The sequence below is a fragment of the Pipra filicauda genome, unplaced genomic scaffold (assembly GCF_003945595.2).
Source record: "Pipra filicauda isolate LSUMZ 115617 unplaced genomic scaffold, ASM394559v2 scaffold6_size6359152_pilon, whole genome shotgun sequence".
Classification (NCBI taxonomy): domain Eukaryota; kingdom Metazoa; phylum Chordata; class Aves; order Passeriformes; family Pipridae; genus Pipra; species Pipra filicauda.
Genome location: NW_024104865.1, coordinates 4,866,529 through 4,891,787, shown reverse-complemented (window position 1 = coordinate 4,891,787; position 25,259 = coordinate 4,866,529). Strand labels below are relative to the sequence as shown.

General features: G+C 42.2%; 1 protein-coding gene across 6 annotated transcripts in view; it reads left to right on the top strand.

Moving 5' to 3' along the window:
* The window catches only part of MGA (MAX dimerization protein MGA), a 64,459-nt gene that overhangs the window by 2,587 nt on the left and 36,613 nt on the right, over positions 1-25,259 (top strand). For 3 of the 6 annotated variants that reach the window (XM_027750138.2, XM_027750141.2, XM_027750134.2), the window contains exons 1-8: positions 6,472-7,100; positions 10,328-11,467; positions 16,163-17,087; positions 17,417-17,504; positions 17,646-17,741; positions 21,255-21,383; positions 22,754-22,852; positions 24,257-24,900. In XM_027750138.2, the coding sequence (XP_027605939.2) occupies positions 10,404-11,467; positions 16,163-17,087; positions 17,417-17,504; positions 17,646-17,741; positions 21,255-21,383; positions 22,754-22,852; positions 24,257-24,900 (3,045 nt within the window). In that variant the 5' untranslated portion in view covers positions 6,472-7,100; positions 10,328-10,403. Of the gene's footprint in view, positions 1-6,471; positions 7,101-10,327; positions 11,468-16,162; positions 17,088-17,416; positions 17,505-17,645; positions 17,742-21,254; positions 21,384-22,753; positions 22,853-24,256; positions 24,901-25,259 lie in introns of those variants that run through there. The other 3 variants (XM_039389080.1, XM_027750142.2, XM_027750135.2) reach the window with 3 other exon arrangements.

Here is a 25,259-nt window from a genome sequence, read left to right as displayed (position 1 = left end):
TCTGTAGCAATGACAATTGCTATAAAGTAGCTGGATGAATAGGATAGTCCTGACCTCAGGGGAGGGCTTTTTATATGCCTCTTTTTTATTTTTTCTATGATGCAGACAAGATTCCCAACTGAAGATTCACATATGTGATAGATGTTCCTCATGATGGCCATAAAGGCCAAAATCCATCAAAATGGTGCTATTTCTGCTGATTATGGCTTGTTTCTGCCAGTGTTGGGCGGCAAAAAGCGTAAACCATTGCTTTATTATTTTGTTTCATAATTTTTGGTAGTTGAAATAATAGTATATTGAAAAAATACAGCATTCATTGAATGTATGAGTAATAGGCATATCATTGACTGATAGAATATGGAAAGGAATGTAAAATACATTAGGTTAAATGTAGCATGTTGTATACAGATTAAAAAAGAGCATTTATTTCTGGTGAATGCTGGCTTTTCTCTCTGCCCTCTCACCAGTGGTTCATACTTCATATAATCACAAAATCATGTAGATTGGAAAAGGCCTTCAAGATCATCGAGTCCAAACTTTGACCTATCACCACCTTGCCAACCAGACCATGGCACTAAGTGCCACATCCAGGTTTGTGTGTTTCCATTTTGCAATCTTCAGTGTTTAAGAAGAGTTTCCCAAAAGTTTGGTGCAGAATATTGTGCACTATACATTGCAGGATTAATGCTGTTTAACAAACTCTTGACTTTATAGGGGGCTTAATGTTCAGACTCTTGTGGCAAAGTACAAGTATTGGAGAGGTGAAGCAGGTTTTTCTCCCTCCCCTCCCAGGTATGTGCCCTGTTCCTCCAATAGCAGCTGCTGCTTTTGCAGGCATGCAGCTCTCAGTTAGTGAAGCACTTTTTGAACTACGCCTATTTGTCCTGCAATAGTCGGGGCTCTGAGTGTTAAGTGACTTTGGTTTTGTATAAAGCAGTGCTCTGGGCTGAAATCTGGCGAAGCACAAGCTGTGCCGTACTTGCTGTGGGGATAAGCACTTTCTGTCTGCAGCTGGAGCATGTGTTTCAGCTCAGCATGTTTGTATCAGTAAGAAAAGTTAAATCTGAAAAAAAAAAACATTTTTCCCCCTACAGCAGTCCATTTCTTGCAATAATTTTTTTCTTAATCTCACTTTTTTTGCTAGATTGTACCAACACTTACATCTTTAATCTTCTTGACACTGAATTATACATCATCACTATAGCTAAAGGAACAACTTAAGCTGGTTTTCTATCATAAATAACATTATGTAAACTTTTTTTAAAGTATGTTTGGACTGGGATTCTCTTGCCTAAGGACAGAGGTCTGGAGCTATCATAGATGCTGCAGGTTATTAGAGACGTTTGTGTAGAACAGACATTCAGTTCTAGGAGACCAATGCTTGCCTAGAGAAGCAGTTGGAGGCCAGTGGGGCTGGGTATGGCATAGGAAATGGGACTAGATGACTTTCTACATGCAGTTTAGTCCAACCCAGAGTTTCCGAATTAACAGGGTGCTATTGTTAATTATTCTCCAAAGTGGCAAAACATTGTCTAAAGAAAGCAGGGGTTTTGTATTTTAACTCCTCTAGTGTGCACATTGCACAATACTTCTGACTGTAACATGACTAGATTTTCAGGTCTTTAAATGTTTGTGGATTTGGGGTTTTTTTGGGTTTTTTTAAAGGCTAAAAATTGGGATTTTGTAAGGTTGCTAGGGCTGCCAGGTCATAGTTAGTAATAAACTTGTACACTGCTGTAATAAGCTGCTGACTGCTGCTTTGGGTGTGTAACATTGGCACAGTTCATTTTGATAGCTGTTGTTTTCAGCTAGTGAGTGTAGTTTCAGCTAGTGCCCGGTTTTAGCTAGTGAATTTGAGAGCTGAAAGCCTTATTTATGCTCCAGTAATGCTCCTGCAGTAGTACCTTTGGAAGTATACAGTGTGTATACTGTCGTGTATCTATTTGTGTAGCAATCTTTGTATTTGAACTGAAAAGGGGATTGCTAGCAAAAAATGTAATGACACCTCTTTCGTGTTTTCCACAAGTTGGCAACTATTCTGTTTTGTGTAACTATGGCTACAAGGTATGTTGCTCTCACAGGCTACAAGGTATGTTGCTCTCACACATAGGTATCTTTAGCAAAGCGTTGTTACCCTCCAGCTTGTGATTTGTTACTGAATCTTTACCGATTTTTTTTTTGGACATATGTTAGACATAACAGTGGCTGAAGAACACAATTTGTTGCTGCAGCTCCAGCTAGCAATCTCTAGGCTGCAGGGTGGTGAAAGTTACAGTCTCTGTGTTACTTGTAGCGTGTAGGCCTGAACTCGTGCTTTATGCTTGTAGGCGTTACTGAGAGGGGTGCTATTCACTGCAGACTGAAAGGCAGTTTGTAAAGACTGTAGTTCATACTTTCAGGGTGCTGCAAAGCCCGGAATATGTCTGGAAGAAGCATTTTGGAGAAGAGTGTACTTCTTGGTAGTGAACTACAGGCTGGGGACAGAGTGGCTGGAGAGCAGAAAGGGACCTGGGAGTTTGGGTTGACAGGAAGCTGAACGTGAGCCAGCAGTGCGCACAGGTGGCCAAGAAGGCCAATGGCATCCTGGCCTGTATCGGGAACAGTGTGGCCAGCAGGACCAGGGAAGTGATTCTTCCCCTGTACTCAGCACTGGTGAGGCCACACCTCGATTTCTGTGTCCAGTTCTGGGCCCCTCAGTTCGGGAAGGATATTGAGGTGCTGGAGTAGGTCTAGAGAAGAGCAATGAGGCTGGTGAAGGGACTCGAGCACAAGTCCTATGAGGAGAAGTTGAGTGAGCTGGGGCTGTTTAGCCTGGAGAAGAGGAGGCTCAGGGGAGACCTCATCACCCTCTACAACTACTTGAAAGGAGGTTGTAGACAGATGGGCGTTGGTCTCTTCTCCCAGGAAACCAGCAGTAGGACAAGAGGGCATGATCTTAAGCTCTGCCAAGGGAAGTTTAGGTTGGATATGATGAAGAAATTTTTTACAGACAGTAATCAGACATTGGAATGGGCTGCCCAGGGAGGTGGTGGATTCACTGTCCCTGTTTTTAAGGTGAGACTGGATGTGGCACTTAATGCCATGGTCTAGTAACCACGGTGGTGTTGGATCAAGGGTTGGACTTGATGATCTTGGAGGTCTTTTCCAACCTGGTTGGTTCTGTGATTCTACAATTTCAAATACAACCATCACGTTACTGGCTAGTATGAGGCAACTCTCCCTGGTCATGGAGGACAGTCTTCAGTAGGTGCAAACCAGTTAATTTCTGTGCTGCCAATTGGTGTTCTACTGATCTAAATGGGATGTAGTTCTTTACTGCAGTATTCTTCTTTCTTGTCAGCTATAAGCTGCTTAGAACTGGGTTACTTAACCTGTGGCAATCTACAGTACTGCTGTGACTTCTACCGGTTAATCTGTTCTCTTGATAAACTGGGGGTTCTGCTTTTGCTGCAGGCAAGCATTTCTACCTGCCTTAGGTAAAACTGTAGCAGAATCTCTGGCAAAGTCAACAGTCTCTGGTTTCTTTCTTTTATCATCACTGTAGCATGTGGCTTATGGGCAGTGTCTGCTCTTCCGGTCTTTGTCTGCTCTTAGTCGTACAAATGGCCCTCTTACTGAAGAAGAGAAGACTTGTTTCTGTATTGTCGCTGTTCAGAAACATTTTGGGTAATACAAAATAGTGTCTGTACCCTGTGGCCCTAAAAGTTGATGACTGCTATACTGAATATGTGATTCTTGTAGGTATAAAATGACTATTCCTGAAAATGGTGTAATTATTTCTGACTGGATTTGTTAAGGGAAAAATACTGTGCTAGGTCCAACAGCTTGAGGCTGCTGCAGCTCCACACCCCCAGGTATAATCAGTTGTAAGGCTGAAAATGTATTCCTGGTGGGCACAAGCACATAGAGCACATGCACACATGACATTTACATGAATACATGTCTGGCCACACCAATCAGGCAGACACACAGATACTTAGAGGAACACAGCAAAGACAGCCTTATCTTGCTCCCTTCCCTGTCTGAGCAGGAGGAGATCACACACATATACATAGATATACATATATATATCTATATGTACTGAGAAGATACCTCCAGCAGCTGACCTTGGACACCAGCAGTTGGTTCCAGGATCCCAGATTCCCTGGTTGCTGGTGTGTGGACACTTAGACTCCTGAGGCCATACTACTGTTCCCAGCACTGGCACATGCTGTCTTGTCTCTTGGCTGGCTGAGACTGCCCTGGTTACCTGATGTCCAACACCCCTCCACCTACACGGCCTTACCCTTTAGAGAGACATGAGTGTGCATGCACATGCAGAGCTGCTGGTACTCCCCTGGTCCTCTATACAGACCTTTGTTACTGTTTTGGTGCACATTTGTCAAGTGTCTCAGAAATGTATTTCATTTAGTTATGTGCTTCTGAGATGATTTCCTATAGCATAAACCTGTGTTTCCAAGATACCTTCAAAGGGGTGTTGGCCTTTTGTAACGTTGCTCTTCTTTTGCCAGTTTTCAAATCAGGCAAAAAAAACCCAAATTGAGGAGCAGCCCTGTCAAAGTTAAAGTTTGTGGTAGGCAGCAGTCAGTGCAAAATTTGGATCTCCAGGTTAGTCTGGACCTTGGTGTTGCCCTAATAACTCTGATGTCTTGACTTTGTGGCACCACTGTGCTTACACAGTACTTACACAGACTATGCAGGTCTCTTTCCTTAATGGATCCATAATGGATGCAGTATTGTAAAATAAATATCTTTAGTGGAAGAGGAGATAGGGGACTTCACGGAGGTGTTTTACCTGCAGCCGTGATGCATTTTAGTGTGAATTCTCTTAACATTCGGAATTCTGGTTTAGTGGGCTTATGCTCAGAAATGCCCGATTTATAACATGTAATTTCCATGATGTCTGTGAAGGCCTGCCAGTCTGAGCATCGGGGTGGCCCCTGCTCGGTGGGGTGCTGAGTTCGGGGAGGCTTTGTCAGAGTCGTGCCTGGGCTGTCCTGAGCCGCTCGTTCATCTGCGAGTCTATGACTGCACAGGGCCCAGTGTGACAGGGCTATGTCAGCCCTCTGACGGTCAGGGTGGTGCAGGGTCAGATTCTGTCCCTAGCCTTGGCGGGTCAGTGGGAACTTTGCCAGAGGGAGGGAGACCATCGCTGCCTCCGGCTTCAGCGTTGCTTCCTCGACTGAGGGTTTCCCGGGGAAGAGGCCAGTTCCCGTAGGCGGCAACGCTGCCGAGTGCCGGCAGGCGAGGTGCGCCTTCTCTGCGCCGAGGAGAGCGGTTCTCCTTTCCCGGAGGAGGCGGCCCCTGCCCTGGGAATAGGGATGGCTGGGCGGTGCCGCCGGGGCTTGCGGGGCAGAGCGCGCCCGCTGGGGGGCGCTGTGTGCCCAGTGGGCCTCGCGCGCGCCCCTTGCGCGGCCGCGGCGGGGTCGGGGCTGCGCGCGGGGAGGCGCGCGGGGCCTCGTCGGCCGCCGGCGCGTGAGCCGTGCGCGCGCGCCCGTTCGAGAAGGTTCCCCGCGCGCACGGCGCTGCGCGGGCCGGGCCGGGTCGGGCGGCGGGCCCTGCGTGCGGCGCGGGCACGTGACGGGCAGGCGGGAGGGAGGGGGGCGCGAGCCTGCGGCGCGCCTGCGCGCGCTGCGGCGCGGTGACGTCAGCACGGTGCGCACGCACGTTGTCCCCAGCTGGCGGACACACGGTCCGCGTGAGAAAGGAAGCGGGAGGCCGCGCGCGCCTCGCGCACGGTAACGACCGGGGAGCGGGGCCGCGCCGGGGGCAGCGGCCGCGTCGCGCGCGAGCCCCGCGCGCCTCCCCGCGCGCCCCGCACCCGCCGCCCGAACTGCGAAAATTGACACCAGGCGCGGGCACGAGGCGGCCGGGACCGGGCCCAACGGCCGCGCCCCGCCGGCCACGCGAGGCGCCGCTGCGCGCGGACCGCCTCGGGAGCGCCGGCAGAGCCCGCCCCGCCGGGCAGGGCCGCGCCGGGTCCCGGCGAAGGGCGGCGCGGTTTCCTCACGTGCGCCGGTCCCGCTGCCCTCCGGCGGCCGGCGCGGGCGGTGGTTCCGGCCCCCGCCGCTCCCGGGCGGCTGCCGCGGGTGGCGGCTGCCCGTCCATGGGCTTCTGGCTGGGGCCCGTCCGGCAGGGAGGGGGACGGGGGGCAGAGAGCCTTCAGAGCGACAAGCGCGGCTCTCGACCCGCGGCCATGACTCCACCTGCCCCGGGCGGGGCGCGCTCGCCTCTCGCCGCCGCACCCGGGGCGGCCCATGCGGGTGCTGGATCGGTCGCCCGCTCGGTCGGTGGGTGGGTGTTCAATGGGAGCGCCGCGCGCGGTGCCCGCTGCCATTGGGCGCGCGTCACGGGGCTCGCGGCGGCGGTGGCGGCGGGCGGGGCCGCCCCGGGGCTCGCGCGCCGCCAGCGGTCCCCTTCCCGCGGTGCCTCCGGGCGCCGCCCGGCCCGGAGCGACGAGCGCGGGGCTGCGGTCCCGTCCGCGGGGCGGGGAGTTTGCGTTGGTTTGTGTGTTTGTTTGTTGAGACGGACGTTCTCACGTCCGATTGTCTCGTTCTGAGCGGGTCTTGGTGCGACTTGGAGCGTGTTTGGCCGCTGCTGTCTGGCTGGGTGCTGCTTCTCCAGTACAGCGTCTGCGTGTAGAGAAGGGAAATACTTGAAGCTGTTTAGAACTTCGGTTTCAACAAATACACTCATTTTCCCTGAAATTCTAGATTAGAGTCTATGTGCTACAACAAAACGGTGTGTGACCGAGTGTAACAAAATGTGTGAAATTGCTCGTGTAGTAGTCCGTGTTGGCACTGAAGTAACACGTTTTGGCTACTCTAACTGCACATAATCACTGTAACCACACGCATCTTTGACCGATTTGATACTGTGTGTGGCACTTGTGGCAGAAATAACTGTAACTGTTGCTCAGTAGCTCTTTATATGGGTAGAATTTTTGCTGAGTACACGATTGTTGAGGTTTTTTGATTTTTTTTTTTGTAGGTGTGAGTTCTATCTCAAGTAGATTTAAAGGTACAGGCCTTCTGCATATCTTAAATCAGATTTGAAATCACTTCAATAGTTTATTTCCTTCATCAGCCAATACAATTGAGGTATGTATTGCAGAGAATAATGCGAACTCGCTCTATGACTGTACATTCACTGTACATATGAACATGTTGTATGTGTATATAGAGAGGGTAAGTTGATGGAAAACCACATACAGCTTAGGCTGTGATTTCTTTCTCCCCTCTCTGTATATTTGTGATTTATTTTTCGATTGTGTTTGTATAGATGAACATGAAAAAGGTTATTTTAGGGATAGCATTCTGTGTTGCTGGGACTTAATATGTGATCTACTGAAAAAGCAGAGCAACATTCTGAAATTAGAAAATATGAAGATGATTTTGAATAGCTAATTCATTTTGTATCCTAGACTCTCTTAAGGAGTTCTCAGTGGGTAGGTGGTTGCGGATATGTTTGTGGGGAAGAATTTCCTCTGGAAACTAAAACTGAAAACTAAATCTCGTAACTTCACAGGTATCAAAATCTGTGCAGAACAGTTTTGGTTTATTTCCTCTGATTTAACTTTTACATTGACTTTTAAAGTAGGAAGTATAAAGGGTGGAAATAAATTTCTCCTCTTTCCTAGGTGTCCAGAACATTTATCATGGGGTATAAATTGCCTCCTGAGCTTGAGGTCGTTTGCCACATGCATGTGGCAGCTGGTTTGCACAGAGGAGTGTTTCTTCCTACCATACCCCAGTCCTAACAAAGTAAACGTGTCTTATTAAATATCCAATTCATTTAAAACTTGTGAATTTAATTCTCTGGAAAAAAATATGATTGTTTTCCAGCAGCTAACTCATAGAATCATAGAATGGTTGGGAATGGAAGGAATCTTAAGGGTCACCTAGAGCCAACCTTCCTGCCAGGGACACCTTCCACTAGACCAGGTTGCTCTGAGCCCCATCGAGCCTGGTGTTGAACACTTCCAGGGATGAGGCATTCACGGTTTCTCTGAGTAATCCGTTCCAGTGCCTTACCACCTTCACAGTAAAGAATGTCTTCTTGATATCCAAACTAAACCTACTGTCTTTCATTTTGAAGCCATTCCCCCTTGTCCAGTCACTGCATGCTTTTGCAAACAGTTCCTCTCCAGATTTCTTCTAGGTCACCTCTAGGTACTGAAAGGCTCCCCAGAGCCTTCTCCAGGCTGAACAACCTCAACTCTTTCAACCTGTCTTCACAGGTGAGGTATGCAGCCCTCTGAATATCTTGGTGACTTCCTCTGGACTCGCTCCCAAAGGCCAATATCCTTCCTGTTCTGGGAATGACCGCAGAGCTGGATGCAACACCCCAGGTGGGGTCTCACCAGAGCAGAGCAGAGGGGCGGAATCCCGTCCCTTGACCTGCTGGCCACACTGCTTTTGGTGCAGCCCAGGACACGGTTGGTTTCTGGGCTGAAGTGCACATTCATTGCCAGCTCATTTCCAGCCTCTCACCCACCAGCACCCCCAGGTTCTTCTCAGCAGGGCTGCTCTCCATCTGTTCATCCTCCAGCCTTGATTGATACAGGGGGTTGCCCTGTCCCAGGTGCAGCATCTTTGCACTTGGTCTTTTTGAACCACTTCTCTTGAGTGTTTATTCATCCAAGTCCCTTTGGATGGCATCCCATCATTTAAGCAAGTTAGCTTCACCACTAACTTTTCAAATATGGACTCCCGGGGGACACCACTTGTCCTGATGTCCATCTGGACATTGAGCCATTTACCACTACTGTCTGGATGTGATCATCCAGCCAATTTCTCATCCACCAAACAGTCCACCTACCAAATCCATTTCTTTCCGATTTAAAGTAGTGTGTCACAGGGAACTGTGTCAAAGGCTTTGTGGAAGTCCAGATAGACAACATCCATAACTCTTCCCTTGTCCGCCAGCGTACTCACTCCTTTGTAGGAGGCCACTAGATTGGTCAGGCAGGACTTGCCCTTGGTGAAGCCGTGCTGGCTGTCCCGTATCACCTGTCCTCCATGTGCCTTAACACAACTTCTGGGAGGATCTGTTCCATGATCTTCCCAGGCACAGAGGTGAACCTGACAGGTCAGTAGTTCCCAGGGTCCTCCTTTCTACCCTTTTTAAAAAACAGGTGCAGTATTTCCATTTTTCCAGTCACATAGGGCTTCACTTGACTGTCATGACATTTGGAATGTTATGCAGAGTGGCTTGGCACATCAGCCAGTTCCCTCAGGACCGTGGGATGCATCTCAACTTCTAGCGGTGGTGATTTACTGTGATCTCTGATTCCCAGCAACTAGACTTTTGATACAAGAATCAATCATTTTTGTCAGTATTGTATTCCAACTGTAATAAGGATCAAAACGCAGACATCTGGATGTGGGAATAGCATTCTCATGGTTACCAGAAGTGCTTGTTTTAAATTTTCACACATAGAAATGTACGGGCTATTTGAAAAAGGAAGTAGGTTATGATCTTTTGTTGTGGGTTGACATAGGAGGTAGACACACAAAAATGGGATTGTGTATATACAGATAAAAGTAACATTTTTAGTTCCCTAAACAGTGATTATACTAATCATAACAGTACAAGTATTTCTTTTTTGATTTAAATTATTTCCAGAATTCAGAAGATAAAGGTAGCTGAGGCCCAGTGCTTCACATTAATCCATTTAATCTTAGCTTCATGGCCTCTTGGGGATTAGTTTGTCTATCTTTTTCCAAAGCTTATCTATTCAAACTATTTTTTCCCTTGTTTTTGTCTCTGCCTTTGACAGACAAGTAGAAGTTCTTGGGGTGGGGAGGAGTGTAAGCAAAGAAATTCCAACCACGCAAACTTAGTCATTTTCAATAAAGAAATTGAGCAAAAATGTTTTTAACATTTCTTTTTCTTTTCCTCCTTCAAATTTTTGGGAAGTTTTTGACCTCCGTGAACTCCTTCTTTCTGGCAAGACTTTTGCCTTTACGTCCGAAATGTGTCATTTGCTCTCCTGAAAACTTTTGGCTAATGTCTGAAGAGTTGAGGCCACGTCAGAAAAAAGAGCACTTTGAAATATCAAGCAAACCAAGATATTCTGTTGTGGCAAAGCATATATGAAAATGCTCTTTAAAGGTCTACTGACCCCCCATGTCTTTAAGATGGAAATTACATACACTCATGCAACCTTGATTTGTTACATCCTAACTGTAATCTATTTTATAGTACTGGTTATCTTTCAAGTTTTTAATGTGGAAAACTCTTACAAAAAGGGTGTCTCACAAGACTTAATTACTTTCTTAGATTGTATTGGAATATTTTTAACTGTGTTTTCCTTTTTTTCCAGGATGTTGAACACACATGAAAGATCATTAGAACCGTGTAGAATTTGCATTTGATTTGAGCTCGTGAGAGTGCTCGTCATGGAGAAACAGCAAATTGTCTTGGCTAGCCGGGACGGCGGGACCGTGTCTGGTGCAGCACCTGCTTTTTTTGTCATCTTGAAACAACAGCAGGGAAATGGAAAAGCTGACCAAGGAATCCTGGTAGCAAACCACGATGCTTGTGCTCTCGCCAGCAGTGTATCAACTCCAGTAAAACCCAGAGTCAAGACCTGCCTCCCAGCTGACTGCGTCTCAGGGGGCATTACTGTCACTCTGGATAACAACAGCATGTGGAATGAATTCTACCATCGCAACACAGAGATGATTCTGACGAAGCAGGGGAGGCGCATGTTCCCGTATTGCCGATACTGGATTACAGGTCTGAATTCCAGTCAGAAGTACATCCTAGTCATGGACATATCCCCTGTGGATAATCACCGATACAAATGGAATGGCCGTTGGTGGGAGCCCAGTGGGAAGGCAGAACCACATGTTCTTGGGCGAGTGTTTATTCATCCGGAATCACCTTCCACTGGCCAGTTCTGGATGCACCAGCCGGTGTCCTTCTACAAACTTAAACTTACCAACAATACCCTGGACCAGGAGGGTCACATAATCTTGCATTCTATGCACCGTTATCTGCCACGACTTCACTTGGTGCCTGCAAACAAAGCCACAGAAGTCATTCAGCTTAATGGCCCTGATGTCCATACGTTTACCTTTCCACAGACAGAATTCTTCGCAGTTACAGCCTACCAGAACATCCAGATTACCCAGCTGAAAATTGATTACAATCCATTTGCTAAAGGATTCAGAGATGATGGGTTGAATAGTCGACCTCAGCGTGATGTGAAACAGAACAGTAACTCGGAATTGGAGGGAGGTGATGTTTTTAGTGCTGCTGGCATTTGTGGTCGCCCTGCTGAAGTTGATGCATTAGAAGTGCATCAGAGAAGTTTAGATTCTTCACTGATTGGTCAAAACCCATCAGACATCAAGCTTAACAAAGAGTCCTTTAATGCAGAAGGAGACTTTCTGGGTCTCCTGGACACTGACCTGTCTTCAGGTGTTATGCCAAAGCTAAAACAAGAAGTCTCTGAAAGGTGGGTTAACACTGCGTTTTTGGTACGAATACTGGTTGAGTGGGATGTTTGGTAAAGAGATAACAGGATGGTCAGTGTACAGATTTACAACTAAAAGTTGCGTGACCTGAAATGGAAGAACACTTAGTATTACTATAAACTTTTCTTTGCTCGAACAGTCTTTAGCAGTCTGGGCTTTCTAAGGTGTTTGAGGAGTGCAAGAGTTCAATATTATTTTCTGTGTTGCTTTAGCTCCCTTTGTTAAGAAGTGTCGAGGGATTTCTCTTAACCCTGTTAGCATTTTAGAAGGCTAAATTTATTTTTTCAGAGTTTTAAATAGCACATTGCAGTCATCAAAACACTGCCTTTCCTTTTAGGGTTGCTTGCCACAGTGACGTGCTGTCTATGTAGCTTCAGTTTGTGTTAATGGATGTTGTGTAGTGTGTGTGGGTGTTCAGGTTGGGTATGTATAGGGATTGCTGCAAGGCAGTTGTAATTGGCAGCACACCACTGTTTTGTCAATAACTGCTTGGTGTGAATTCTTTTATTCCACAAAGTAGTGTGGGGTAGCCTGCCTGTTGGTAGTCAGTTGCCTCATATTTGCTGTGAGATAGGAGAATCTGCACCCACAGAAGTACTTCAGAATAACTTCCTTTTGCTAAAGCAAGCCTGGCAAGACCTATTATTTTACTGCCCTTTCACTTAGTTTCCAAAATCTAAGCAATAGAACAGAGCAGACAGTGAATAGTTAATGTGTGTCAAGAGATGCTAGAGGTACTTTGAATGTGAAGAAATAAAAAGAGTATAATAAAATAAAAGTGACATGTTGCTTCATGTCACTTTGTCACTTCAAATTACAAAGTTCTCCGTACTTTGACACTTTATTGGGTTTAATTGTAATAATTCTTGAGTACTAGAATTGTTTTGAGATCTAGAGTGCCCTAACCTTTCTTTTGCAGTATTTTCCAGTGTCAGTCTGTTAGGAAGAAGAACATCTAGACTTCTTATATTCCCCAAAAATTGTGTTGTAACCCACTTTAAAGACTGAAAGCACACTGATTATAGAGAGGATGGGCTTTCTTTAATTCCTAGGAATACAGCATGGAGAAGTGTTTAGATAACTTTACATATTGGAAGTAAAACTCGAAAAATAATTATTGACAGGTTTATTTTGCCTTCATAGCGATACTTTATTTTCCTGGAGAGGGTAATTGAAGCAGATTATTTGGAGAACTGTTTATTTCAAAGGAATGAAAACCATTGTTTTAAGGACTCAAGGACCTTCCTAAAAAATATATGATGCAAATTGACAGACTTTATTTCTTTTGGTCCAGAGCATGTTAGATGCCTTCCTTGGTTTTGCCTCCAAGACATTTTATCTCTGAAATGTGCTAAAAGCTGCACAGACAGGAAAAGACTGCAAAGCATCTTTCTATTGTCTAGGCTTGGGAGCACGTGCCATTTGATGAATAATTGTTACCACCATCCTGAACTACCTTTAAGCATTGTCCAACTTCTTGTTTTAGGTTTTTGTACTCTGTGTCAAAAAGTAAAATTCAGCACCTGGAAAGAGAAAATTGATCTTATCCAAGAAATGGCAGAATTGTCTTTGTATATGCTGGAGGTTTTCAGAACAGTAGTTCTCCTTTATGTTCCTGATCTATTCACAGTCTTTTTGTGCCATGTCATTGAGTTTATTAATATGTCAGCCTTTCAAGGACAGCATTGAGCCCATGTCATTTTTATTTATCAAACTAAGCACATTAATATTTACATATTAACGAAGACTGGGCAATAGTTTTTTGTGGCAGGCAAGCTCTTAGTAGCAGTTGATAGGCTCTATCTTGCTTTTATGCAGGGTATTGATTTCTGCTGAGTTTAGGTTTGGGTGAGAGGCAGAAGTTGGGAACTGCTACCTCTCAGATAAAAGAAGTGGAGTTCCTAATGCTGTAGAGCGTGGTACTTCCCACCAATACTCAATTCTTCTGACGTTTTTGAGAATGGAACTATGTAAAAGGTTGCATATATATACCTGAGAGTAATTTTAATCTTGAGTTATTAGAGGATTTTAGAAGTAAAGGACTGTTTGTCTTCATATAAGGTACTATGTGGAGGTTTTTTGTGTTTTTCTTCTGTGGTCTGATATTATGTTTAGTTTAATCAGGTGTGTTATAAAGAAAATAAATGTTTAATTCAAGTTGTGGGTGCTTCTATAAGAATGCTTATGCCTGGAAACACTCAGATGTTTGGGCCATGGAAGGAGCCACAAACGAAATTTACTGGTTCTTAAGTGTTAATTTACTGGTTCTTAAGTGTTTCAGGCTAATGTACCACAGGTTGCTAGATTAATTCCACAAGATATCAGATTTTTCCTGCCCTTCCCCTCTGGTATATTTTGAAATGATGTGCCTAAAAAAAATTGATATGTCTTGGTACTTTCAAAAAATGAGCAGCTTAATGGTTTTTAATTTGGCAAAATGCAAGAAGGCAATTTCTTTGCTTTTACTGTTCTGTTGCAAGGGTGCCAAATACATTACTTGGGCTGTAAGGAAGATGGTTTGAATATGAGCATTGTTCCATATCAGGCAAAGAAAGAGCTAGTTAAGACATTATTTCACTATTTTATGAGATCTTGGATTAAGCTGAGAATTTTGAGAGGACAGACTTTCTTGCCCATAGATGAGAGAAAGAGAAGCTTGTGACTACTTATATTGCACGTAACTTCACAAACTAAGGGCCAAATGAAATTACAACTTTTTTATTCTTTAAGAAGTTGATAATTGCATCAGAATTTTAAAACAGAAAAGTGCTGCTCAGGATTTGTGCAAATACTTTATATTCTCACGCGTATGTATATGTGGGTGATACCTCACTCTTGTCACCATCTGGCTTGGTTCCAATATGCAGAATAAAACAATATTTGTGTCTAGAAGTTTCAGTTTTACAGCTGGGCTTCTTTGGTTTGGATACTGTCCAGATCCCTTATGGAAAGGTAATCCTTAGCTTACATATACACACCTTGCAAAGGATAAAGGAAAATAACCTGGGAAGTCCAGGCTTTACTGGGCTTCCAACTGGAAACAATAGAACTCGGGTGAGACATTTATTCCTGGCTTGTAAGTTTTTTAGGGTCTTTTGTCTCTTTATTTTTGAGGATTTTAAGATAGAGGAGCAGATACATTCACTTTTAATTGTGGATCAGCTGTACCTAATCAACCTCTAGCTGTAATGTGACAGGATTTTCAGTTGCCAATAACCTATAGGTGGTTTGTCTTTGAATTTCTTTGACAGTTAACTCACAGAAGAAAAAAGAGGTTTTAATCTTACAAAGACTTTTTGATCTTACATTTGACATTATTAATTAAATGAAAGCTAGAAACTTTCTAATAGGAAACTTATTGTCCAGAGATGACAGTAGACAAAACAAGACAGTAGACAAAACTCTGCTGCTGCCTGCTATTCCCTCACAAGGCAGGTTTTTCTTCAAGCTTAATGCTGGTTACTTAGTGTCCTGAATTGCAGAAAGTTTTTTAGATAGCTTCCCTCTCGTTCTTTAGGATTTTTATGTAAAAATATAAATCTGTATCTTGATAGTCAGCTCCCTGTTTTAACACTGCAGTCTTTCTTCTCAAGGTGAAGACTCCCAGCTCCATGTTACGACTCTTGTGCGTCCCAGCTTTTCTCCCTAAAGTATGTCCTCCATCTGCAGAAGGAGGAAGCAGCCTCTTCATCCACTTGTTTTCCCCTTCCTCAATCCCAGCTGTGGGTTCAACTGAGCATAGTCATTCTTTAAAGGGGTACGGATGGATAATATTAATAATAAAATAGACACACACACACATGTATACTTCCAATATATGTAAAGCAACATTCACTCTCTATATAATATAGCATTATTACAATTATGTTAAATTATATTTGAAATTGTTATAATTAACAAGTAGTATTATTTTTAATAACATTTTAATAACAAAGTTGAAAATTTGAATAATAATTTAATATAATTAAAGTTCTATGTAGTGTCTCATAAAATATATATAAAGAGAATATTGGAATATCAGGTCATATGTTTAGTAAATAAGTTCTGAGTGTAACTGCCTGCACTGTTAGTGTTCTGTATTTAATGCATGTCATATTGAATTCTGGTTAGGTTAGTACTCAGATTTGGTGAAAATGGAGCAAGATTCACCAGGATATTAACATTCTGTAAGTGTTCAAACAACAGTTGAACTTAGGAATTGTCTGTATGTGGTTTCAGGACGAATTAACTAAAATTTTAGTGCATTAAACACTCACTTGGCTTCTTATTTGCAAGCACAATGGCTTTAGTGTCTTAACAAGATACACGTCAAACTAAGGCCGCTTCTGAGCATTTCAAACATGACAGCTTAGCATAAGTTCGTGCTGAGTGAAAGAGGAAAAAAGACAAATGTCACCCAGATAGTAGAAGGGAAGGAAGTTGTGCTGCTGCCTTCAGATAAGAAATTGAATTGTTCTTAATGATGGCAATTTCTTAGGGTTTTTCGAGTGCTTACTTCTAAAAATGTAAGCTTGTAAATGACGACTAATTTCGCAGACCCACATCTGGGAGCCTTTTGGAAGGTTTTTACAATATGTAACCCAGGATTATATGAGATAATGGAATTTCCGTAAAGGAAGAGATTTGATAAAGATCTTATGTTGTGTTTTGGTTTTGTCCCCTCCCTTCCACTCCAGTCCCATTGCTAGCAGTTACGAAAGCACTTCTCGTGTGGCATCTCCGTTGGACCCGAATGGACACTTTAATGTAGTCATTAAAGAGGAACCAGCAGATGACTATGACTATGAGTCAAATATTTGCATACAAGGTATAACTGTGAAACAGGAAGACACAGATGAAGAAACTGATGAGTATTCCAACACTGATGATGATGATCCCATTGTACAGAAGCACCTAATGAGACGCCGTGAAACAGATGGAACTGATGGAGAATTCAGGTCTAGGAAGCGTATGCTGACCAGTCCTTCAGGTGTTGCCAAAGCAAAAATGTTAAAACTGGATAGTGGTAAGATGCCTGTGGTCTATTTAGAACCTTGTGCAGTCACAAAGAGCACAGTGAAGATATCTGAGCTGCCACAGACCATGCTTTCCTCTTGCAAGAAGGATAAATCCCCTTTGAGTGCAATCCTGGATTCTTTGCCTGTGTGTTTTGAAAATCACAAAGATTCTTACTCAGGCACTGTCACCGAGGAGTTAGTTACAAAAAAAGAATCTCCTGGGAGTAAAATGTCACAGAAATACTCTTCAATTGGAGAGGCCCAGTGGACTCTATCCAAATCACCTAATCTTAATCTCAGGGGCTCAGTAAATTGTGACTTTTCAGACAAAGAAATCTGTAGCAGAAGAAGGCCTGGTATACTGAAGAATCCTATGTCCCTCAAAGGCTCTGGTAACAATCAAAGCACCCTATCATCAGTTACAACTAAAAGAGGAAGGCCACGCAAACTGAAAATTTCCAAGGCTGGTCGACCACCTAAAGGTATAGGGAAAACTGTAATAACAAGCAAAAACACCTCTCTGGGTCCTGGGAGTATCCTTCCAGATGTTAAACCGGACCTCGAAGATGTTGATGGTGTCCTTTTTGTGTCCTTTGCATCAAAGGTAAAACCTCGCTGTTGTTGAAAAGCTTTTATAATAATATCTCATTTTTAAGCCCTTTTTGCTTGCAACTGGAGGTATATTTTGTTTTAAACTGAGTTTGGAGATTTGTGGCCTCTTTCCAAATCCATCCTTATCTCGTGCCTATGTTATTCATAACATTTACTTACTTAGGAGCTTAGGGAAAAGTAGTGGGATCTAGAGTTCTGTATAAAAGAATTCGTACTTTTTTATTAATCAGTCTCAAGTTTTGAATAATTGGTGACAATTTGATTTGTCCTAGTTTGCATCTAAGGGTTTTAAGCCTTACTCAAGCCTCTTCATGTGTCTAGGAAGCTCTTGACATTAACACTGTCGATAGAGCTGGAGGAGAAGAGTCACAGAATCTTCAGGCTCCTCTGTTGACTACAAGTGATCCAGGTACATTTTTCTATTTTTTTGTGAGTGGCTCTTCTCTGCAATAAGGGAATTTGTAAAGACACACTGAAAAAATAATACTTAAGTCAATTTTTTGCATGGTAAATTTTTTTATATATTCTCTTTTTATTATTTTTTGAGCAGACTGTCAAGCAAGAATACATGTGCTGGAAAAGGAATTGATGGAAGAGCTGAAGACCTTGAGGCATAAGCAAGTAATACATCCTAGCCTTCAGGAAGGTAAGCAGGTGATGTACATGCTGTTGCACCTGATTGATTATTATACTTAATTATACTGAGCTGATGATTTCCTACTGGTTGCAATACTGTATATGCCTAATCCATCTGGGATTTAGGTTTTCATTTTCACGCATCTTGTTGCAAACTAGAAAATGTGCAGGTGGCAATAGATGGATCTTGAATTTCCAACAGGAGAGTTGGAGTCTGCATGTTATGTGACTCTTGCAGAAGTCGCTGAGCCTTCAGACTTCAGACAGTGCCTGTTTTGTAATGAGCTAAATCTGGTTAAGAGCTGATGGAGTTGATTTTACTCCTTCATTAAAATAGATATTTCCTGATAGTAGAGGAGCTAGAGATCCAGCAACAGTTAACTAAGACTGCATTTGCTATATTTGAGTCCATATTTCTTTGAATCCTTTTAGATCCAGGTTCACTAGCCACATAGAAGGGGCAAGCAAGGTACTTGTATTTTGTGATCTTTTATTTATATACGATATTATCCTGAGGTAGATGGGAGAAAGTCAAGGATCCACACAGCAGAACTTCATCTTCTTTCTACTGATGATGTTGAAGGACTTCAGCAATATTAGTCGTGAGACCAATGACATTAATAGAGTCATCAGAGCAGGTGATGAAATTATTGATTCTGATGGAAGTGTTGTACCTCATGCTCCTGAGGCTCTGGCCCTGAATTTTTCAAACATGTAACTGTAATACTGTAGGGACTGAGATTCCAAATACTGATACTCTGATATGAGCTGTTCTGACTCCTCAAAGACCTTCTGTGGTGAAGAATGCTGGATTATCTTGAGTGGTTTATGTATGAGGTATGATGACTACTAGCCTGTCATTTTTTACAATCATTTAAAGGAATGTCTTCACCTCTTGTTAGTGTGGAGCTGACATTTCTGTCTTTAAACTTTGTAAAATGGTCATGAGAAGGGGATAGAGAGTTCTTAGATCTGTGTCCCAGATGTGGTGGGAATAAAACAACATAACCCGTATCTAGCCAAGTTGTACCTGGGTGATACAGCATCAGTGTTGGTAGTCATATCGTGAAAATGGAATTTTCCCTTGCCATGATTCCAGAAATAGGTATCCCTGTTTCCTAAGGACCTCACTGGCCAACCTCCCCTCACAGGTCCCTGTGTGTTGTCGTGCATTATGTTACCACCATGTTTTAAAACTGAGGGCAAAATCCCTTCTGTGGTCAGTTGCTGGGAGTGCTAGATACAGCACTAAACAAATGTTCCAGTAACGTTAAGCCTTCTTGTGGACCTCTTAGATGTTATCTAAGAAAAATACCATAAAATTATAGTATGTTGGCAACCATGTGATGCGTTGGCAACTACAGAACTAGTGAGGGCTGTTTTACTCATGAGATGATCCTGCAACTGAGAATGTGTACAACCTACACGCTTTTCCTCCAGCTTCTGCAGTGGTGTGAAGTGTGTAGTTGAGAAGCTTAAGATTCTTTTTGAGATTCACTGATGAAAAGTTGGAGCTGTACCTGAACCCCACAATTGCTGTTGATTTTTGAACTTTAAAATATGGTGATTGAGGCTGTTTGCATCTTAGAAACACCAGAGCTCCAGGAAGATGCTTCATTAAGAAGGGAAGCCAACTTAAGCGTGTTAGAAGGAAAGCTTCTGCTGGAGTACTGCAATTCTATGGGATGCCTCTTCTATCTGAGCTAGTTTGAATCCCATATTACATTCCTGAAAATTGAAGGCACTGTTGCCATGCGTCATATTTCAGATTTGTCAACTGCCACTGATGGAAAAGAGAAAGTTCTTAAGGCTCTTCATTTGCTACTATTTGACTACAGCAACTGAAATTTAGCAATATGATGGAGATGATAGAAAGTAATAAAGGTCACCTCTCATGTATGGGGATGTCTGTAGTGACATAATACTTAACTGTTACCATCTGTTCTCTTCTGGCTACCTGCGTGCATTTTGTGTTGCTCTTGGAATCATCCTCTTGTTTTTTGTCTGGGTGATCCTAAACTGAAATAATAGATATTTTGCATGGGTGATGTTCTTTTTTTTTTTTTGAGTATTAAACAAAGATAGGCTTGTTTTTGGAGGTGACAGAATGGAGTGTCAAGAAAAATAGATTGTGTACTCTTTCCATCTTACTTGAAATAGAGTTTGAAAAGAAATGGATGGCATCTTGACATTTGGCAGTTGACGTGTTTTTATACAAAATGCCAGATTGACTTGCTTGCTTCTCATTTTCCCTATGTAGACATGAAAATTATATCTCACTGAACTGCCTTTGATAACAGTATCTGTTTAAACAACTATGTTTGAGGTTTGTTCCATGTTGATTGTTTCCAGGCTGCCAGTAATCTGATCACTGTGTTGCCACTTATTAACATAAATGTGTTCCACCAACACTGAGTTATCTATGCAAATACTGCTTTATGTTTTTTGAGCCTTGTCAAGTCATACGTGTTCAGTTTTAAAGCTCACAAATTTAATGTATTAATTTTAGACATGTTGGCAACAGCAGCAACATTTGTAGGTTTCTGTAGCTAAAATCCAAAATAGATGTTCTCAACTCCCAACTGTGAGCTGAATTTGATTGTCAGCAGTAATTTCTGGAATTCAGTGTGACAATATTTTCTGGTGCAAAGTGAAATTTCCTAGCTTCTGCTTTTCTGAGCATTTTTGTGTCTATATTTGTTTCGTCATGGATAAAGATAGCTTTTGTGACCAAGTAAATCTTTCAGTTTGAGTATTCGGGGGCAGTTAATGAAGAAATATGTTTTAGGCAGTTAAGTATTTATGGGGCCATCAGCCACATGGATTGTTTAATTTCTTTATAGCCATTTTTCCCCCTGCTTCAGGGAAAAAAAAAATGTTTTATTGCAAAGTGCCAAGTTCAGGGAAAAAAATAACCTACTGAGACTGGGATCATTTGATGAACTAAGTTCTGAGATCAGTCTAAATACAAGTTTGTATCATAACAAACACACGCATTCTTCAGAGCTAAAATGTGCTTTGCTCTTCTCTCTTGCTGCTGGTTGAAACTGATGTGTGTGTGGTGTATGTTCTTGCACAAGATTAGCTTTCAGTATAGAAGGGGATGTAAGTACCACTGGCAGGATTGATAATTTAAGTAGTAATATGAAATGTCAGTCAGCTGAGTTGGGTTCAGGCAGTAACTGTAGTCTTCAAGGATATAGACAGTGCTGACTTATTCAGAAAAACAAGCAAAAGCTTTTATTGTGAGATTTATTACAGTACTAGCACCATGGTTAATAAATTTCTGTGAAAACTTAGGTAATAATTAAGAAAACTATGAAAAGTAATTCAGTCTTTTTTTCCTCAATTTCCCATTACATAAAATGCTCTTTAATTCATACCTGCTGTAAATCCAGTATAAATAACAGTTACAGATGCTAATGCTGTTTTTCAAGTCTCATAAAATGGTGGGTGAATGCTAGAAAAGCCTGTGTATAACTTAGTGGTTTGTCTTTTAGTAAATAGCTTGACTTTCTTGTAGTGGGATTGAAGTTGAATTCTGTGGACCCAACAATGAGCATCGACTTGAAATATTTGGGTGTGCAGCTTCCTCTTTCCTACTCAAATTACTCTTTGTGGAGTTATCCAGGAACCAATCCCAATTCTCCAGGTGGGTAGAATATGAATTTGATGAAATCCCAAGTATTACCTTTTTATTATCAATGATGAGAAGGAGAGAATGGTCATTTAGTTCAGCTTAATATCTTAAAGAGATTAAAGTGATATTAAAAGGGCAAAATACGAGAACTTCCTTGAATCATTATGTGGTTACTGGCCAAGGAGTCCTGAGTAATTGTGGCTGGATTGTCTTTAGCCTTCCTGTTTTGTGATGGCTGTGATACCTAGTTTATTTTATACTCACCTCTCAAATTACTCAGAAAAAGCCTAAGCGATCTAAATTTGTCTAATGTTGCTCACATGCAAAACAAAAAAAAAGTTGTCTTTTACAGAGCTGAGTATTAGAATTTTCCAGAAGAGATTGAGATGCCACTTGGGAGCTGCCCTGTAACCTCTTAATAATTATTTATTACAAAAGTGCTGACTGATTGTGCTTTTTTAAACTTATTTGGTATCCAAACAAATGCATTTCTCATTATACTGTGACTGTGATTCTAATACTGTTGGTAGATACTGTTTTTTAGTGATGAACTGGTTGGATGAAGTATAGCTTAACTTGTATGCTTATCTTTCTTCTACTTAACTTTTTCTCCCACTGTAGTATTCTGATTACTGTATCTTTCTTAATCTGCTGCTTTTGGGAGCTGATAGAGGCAGACATTGAATCTCAGTTTTGTTTACACTGCAAGAGAGGCAGAGTCAGTTCAGAAGACCTCTGTCAGCTTGGTGTTAAATGGAGTTATTTCTAGCTTAGTAATACCTGAAATGACCACACAGATCCCTGTTTGTATTTTTATATTCTATCTTAGCTCTCAAAGCTGATGGATAACTTGTTAGGGATGTCACTATTTGCCCATTGTAGTTATTTACTGTCCCTGCCCCTAATTGATACTCATCTGAATTTAACAGAACACCAAACATTAAATGAAGTTTATACAGGTCTCATAAAAGTCATTGGCTCAATGCGGGGGAGAGAATCAAATTACTTCTCTTGCTGAGTGGGGCTGTAGAATCAGATTGAAACCTGCCTGTTCCATTTTAACCTACTGGTTACTTGATTGGCCCACTAGACTTTTGGAATCAGCTGCTTGCACCATTGTTAAGGAGACTAAAACTGAAAATACAGGAGAAGACACCTTTTGTATGGGATAGCAGATGCATGACCATACAGCAGAACTCTACAGGAAGCTTGTATTTGTTAGTATTCTGTTAATTAAAAAGAAAAATAAAAGTAAAAATAAAAAGTAAAAATCAAGTTGCTTCAAACTTTTTGATTTTCTACTGTTCATCTATCCCTGAAAAGGATAAAGGAATAGAATCAAGCTTGGTTCATAAATTGAGGCTAGCTTTCTTCTTTTCCAGATACTGGCTTTCCTTTTGTTTCCAGGACAGGAAAAACAAATGATTTCACAAAAATCAAAGGCTGGCGAGGGAAGCTTCATGGCGCTTCTAGAAATGAAGGTAAAAAAAAAAAAGTAAACCAAGAGAAATCAGTGTACATATTTCCAACACGTGGCCTTTTTCTTGGCCGTCCATATGGCTTGCCCTTTGGTATTTGTGTGTGTCTTGATAAGAATTTTCTTTTTTATATATATAAACTGTTATGATTAAAGAATTTTTTAGTACTGGTTTTGTAGTCAGAATTGAAGTTTATGAGGGAAGAGAGAAATGTACTCTGAGTAAGATAAAAATACATCTCTTCTATACAGAAGGCTTGAGTGAAGATCAAAGCTGTAATAGTTTTGGTTTTGTTTGTCAGTTTTGAGTTTACATAGAAGTACGGTAATTCCAGAATTATGTTGCCTCAGGGACCCTAATGAACTAGAGTAATTTTCATTTATATTGATGTATTTTTAACTCCAGTTACAGCAGGTATTCCTGACATATTTGATTACTTCACCATACCTCAAGGAGAAATGGATCATTGGCAATTTGCCAATTTTTTACTTTATATTTAGGTTAAATATTTATATTGTACCTTCTGTACTTTTATGGGATATTCCAGATGTGTTGTGGTGTACCAGGTAGTTCAGGTGTTTAGGACAAGCAAAGTAAGAGTAGAAACACGGAAGCCCTGCCTATTGAAGGCTTGTTTTTGTGAGTGAATGCTGTGTGGCGTCTGGCTGAGCTGGAGCTCATTTCCCCATAGCAGCCCTCACAGTGCTGTGCTCTGCATTGGTGGCTGGAAAGGTGTTGATAACACACCAGTGTTTTGGCTGCTGCTGAGCAGTGCTGGCACAGCACCAAGGCTGCCTCTCCAACATTCCCCCCCTCAGCAGAAGGCTGGTGGGTGGGCACGATCTTGGGAGGCAACATAGAACAGCTGACTCAAACTGATCAAAGGGATATGCCATGCTGTATATCTACTCAACAATAAAAGCTTAAGAGAAAGGAGAAAGAGTGGGGGCATTTGTTATTTATGATGTTTGTCTTCTGGAGTAACTGATGCTTGTACTGAAGCCCTGTTTCCCGGGAAGTGCCTGGACATCACCTGCTGATGGGAGGTAGAGAATAAATCTTGTGTTTTCCTTTGCTTCCACACATGGCTTTGCTTTATTAAATTGCTTTTATCTTGACCCATGAGGTTTTTTGCAGTTTACTTTCAGTCCCTCACTCTGCTGAGAAGGAGAGTGATGGAGTGGCTTGGTGGGCACCTGGAGTCCAGCCAAGGTCAACCCACAACAAATACACATGTAAGATGTCCACAAAAACAGTTGTTCAGGCAGCTGGTTGTGTTTCAGAGTGGGTTATATTTGGTGTACCTACATTTTTTAAGAGACGTATTTACCTATTCTATAGTGTTTAATTATTATAACATTAGTCAGTGTGTTTTTTCAGGGGTTAAAGTACTCTTTATTTATTTAGGTGGCAGTTCGGAAGGGTCATTGAAGAATCGCTCAGCGTTCTGTAGTGACAAGCTGGATGAGTACCTGGAAAATGAAGGGAAATTGATGGAAACAAGTATGGGGTTCTCTTCTAACACTCCTACTTCTCCTGTGGTGTATCAGCTTCCCACTAAGAGCACTAGCTATGTGCGAACACTCGACAGTGTTTTAAAGAAGCAGTCCACTGTAATTCCATCAACATCTTTCACGTTCAAGCCTGTTCCTCCATCATCTACCTCTAGGAAGACAAAGACTCAAACCAGACAGACACCTATGAACAGTAGAGTAAAGTCATCTTACAAGCCTATTCTGCCTTCACCTTTTCCTGCAAAGCAGAAACAGAACTCATCAGTGTCAGGGGAAAAGGCTTCTAAGTCTGCTAGCAGTTTGAGTAACCAGGGAGATGGTTTTGTGCTGCCAGCTGTGGATGAAAATACATTTCCAAAACAGATTAGTTTGCGTCAAACGCCACAACATCATCAAGCAGCTCGTCCACCAGGTTTGTCTAAATCTCAAGTGAAGTTAATGGACTTGGAAGACTGTGCTCTCTGGGATGGGAAACCACGTACCTATATTACAGAAGAGCGAGCAGACATCTCTCTGGCAACCCTGCTTACAGCTCAGGTAGATCTGTAATTGTTTCTTTCCTTTCTGTACTGTTGCTTTTTTTAATCTGCCCATTTACTGATGTTGCATAGACATGCAGAAAAATAAGACTGAAGCTGCTAAGGAGCATGACAGAGCATGAGGTTACTTTGTGGTGTAGTCTTTGCAGTAAAAGTTGAGGAGTGCTGACTTAGCAGTATGTGAAAATACTAATTGTGATAATAGCATGGTGATACAAATGATGAATAATTTGAGTTCTCTAAAATTTTCACCATTAAAAATTCTGTTAATACAATTGTTGTTCAGTAACTGCATTTGCTTGCTCTTTGTCACTTTTATTTTTTCAGTTGAGCTAACTGCAAGACAATCATGGTCAT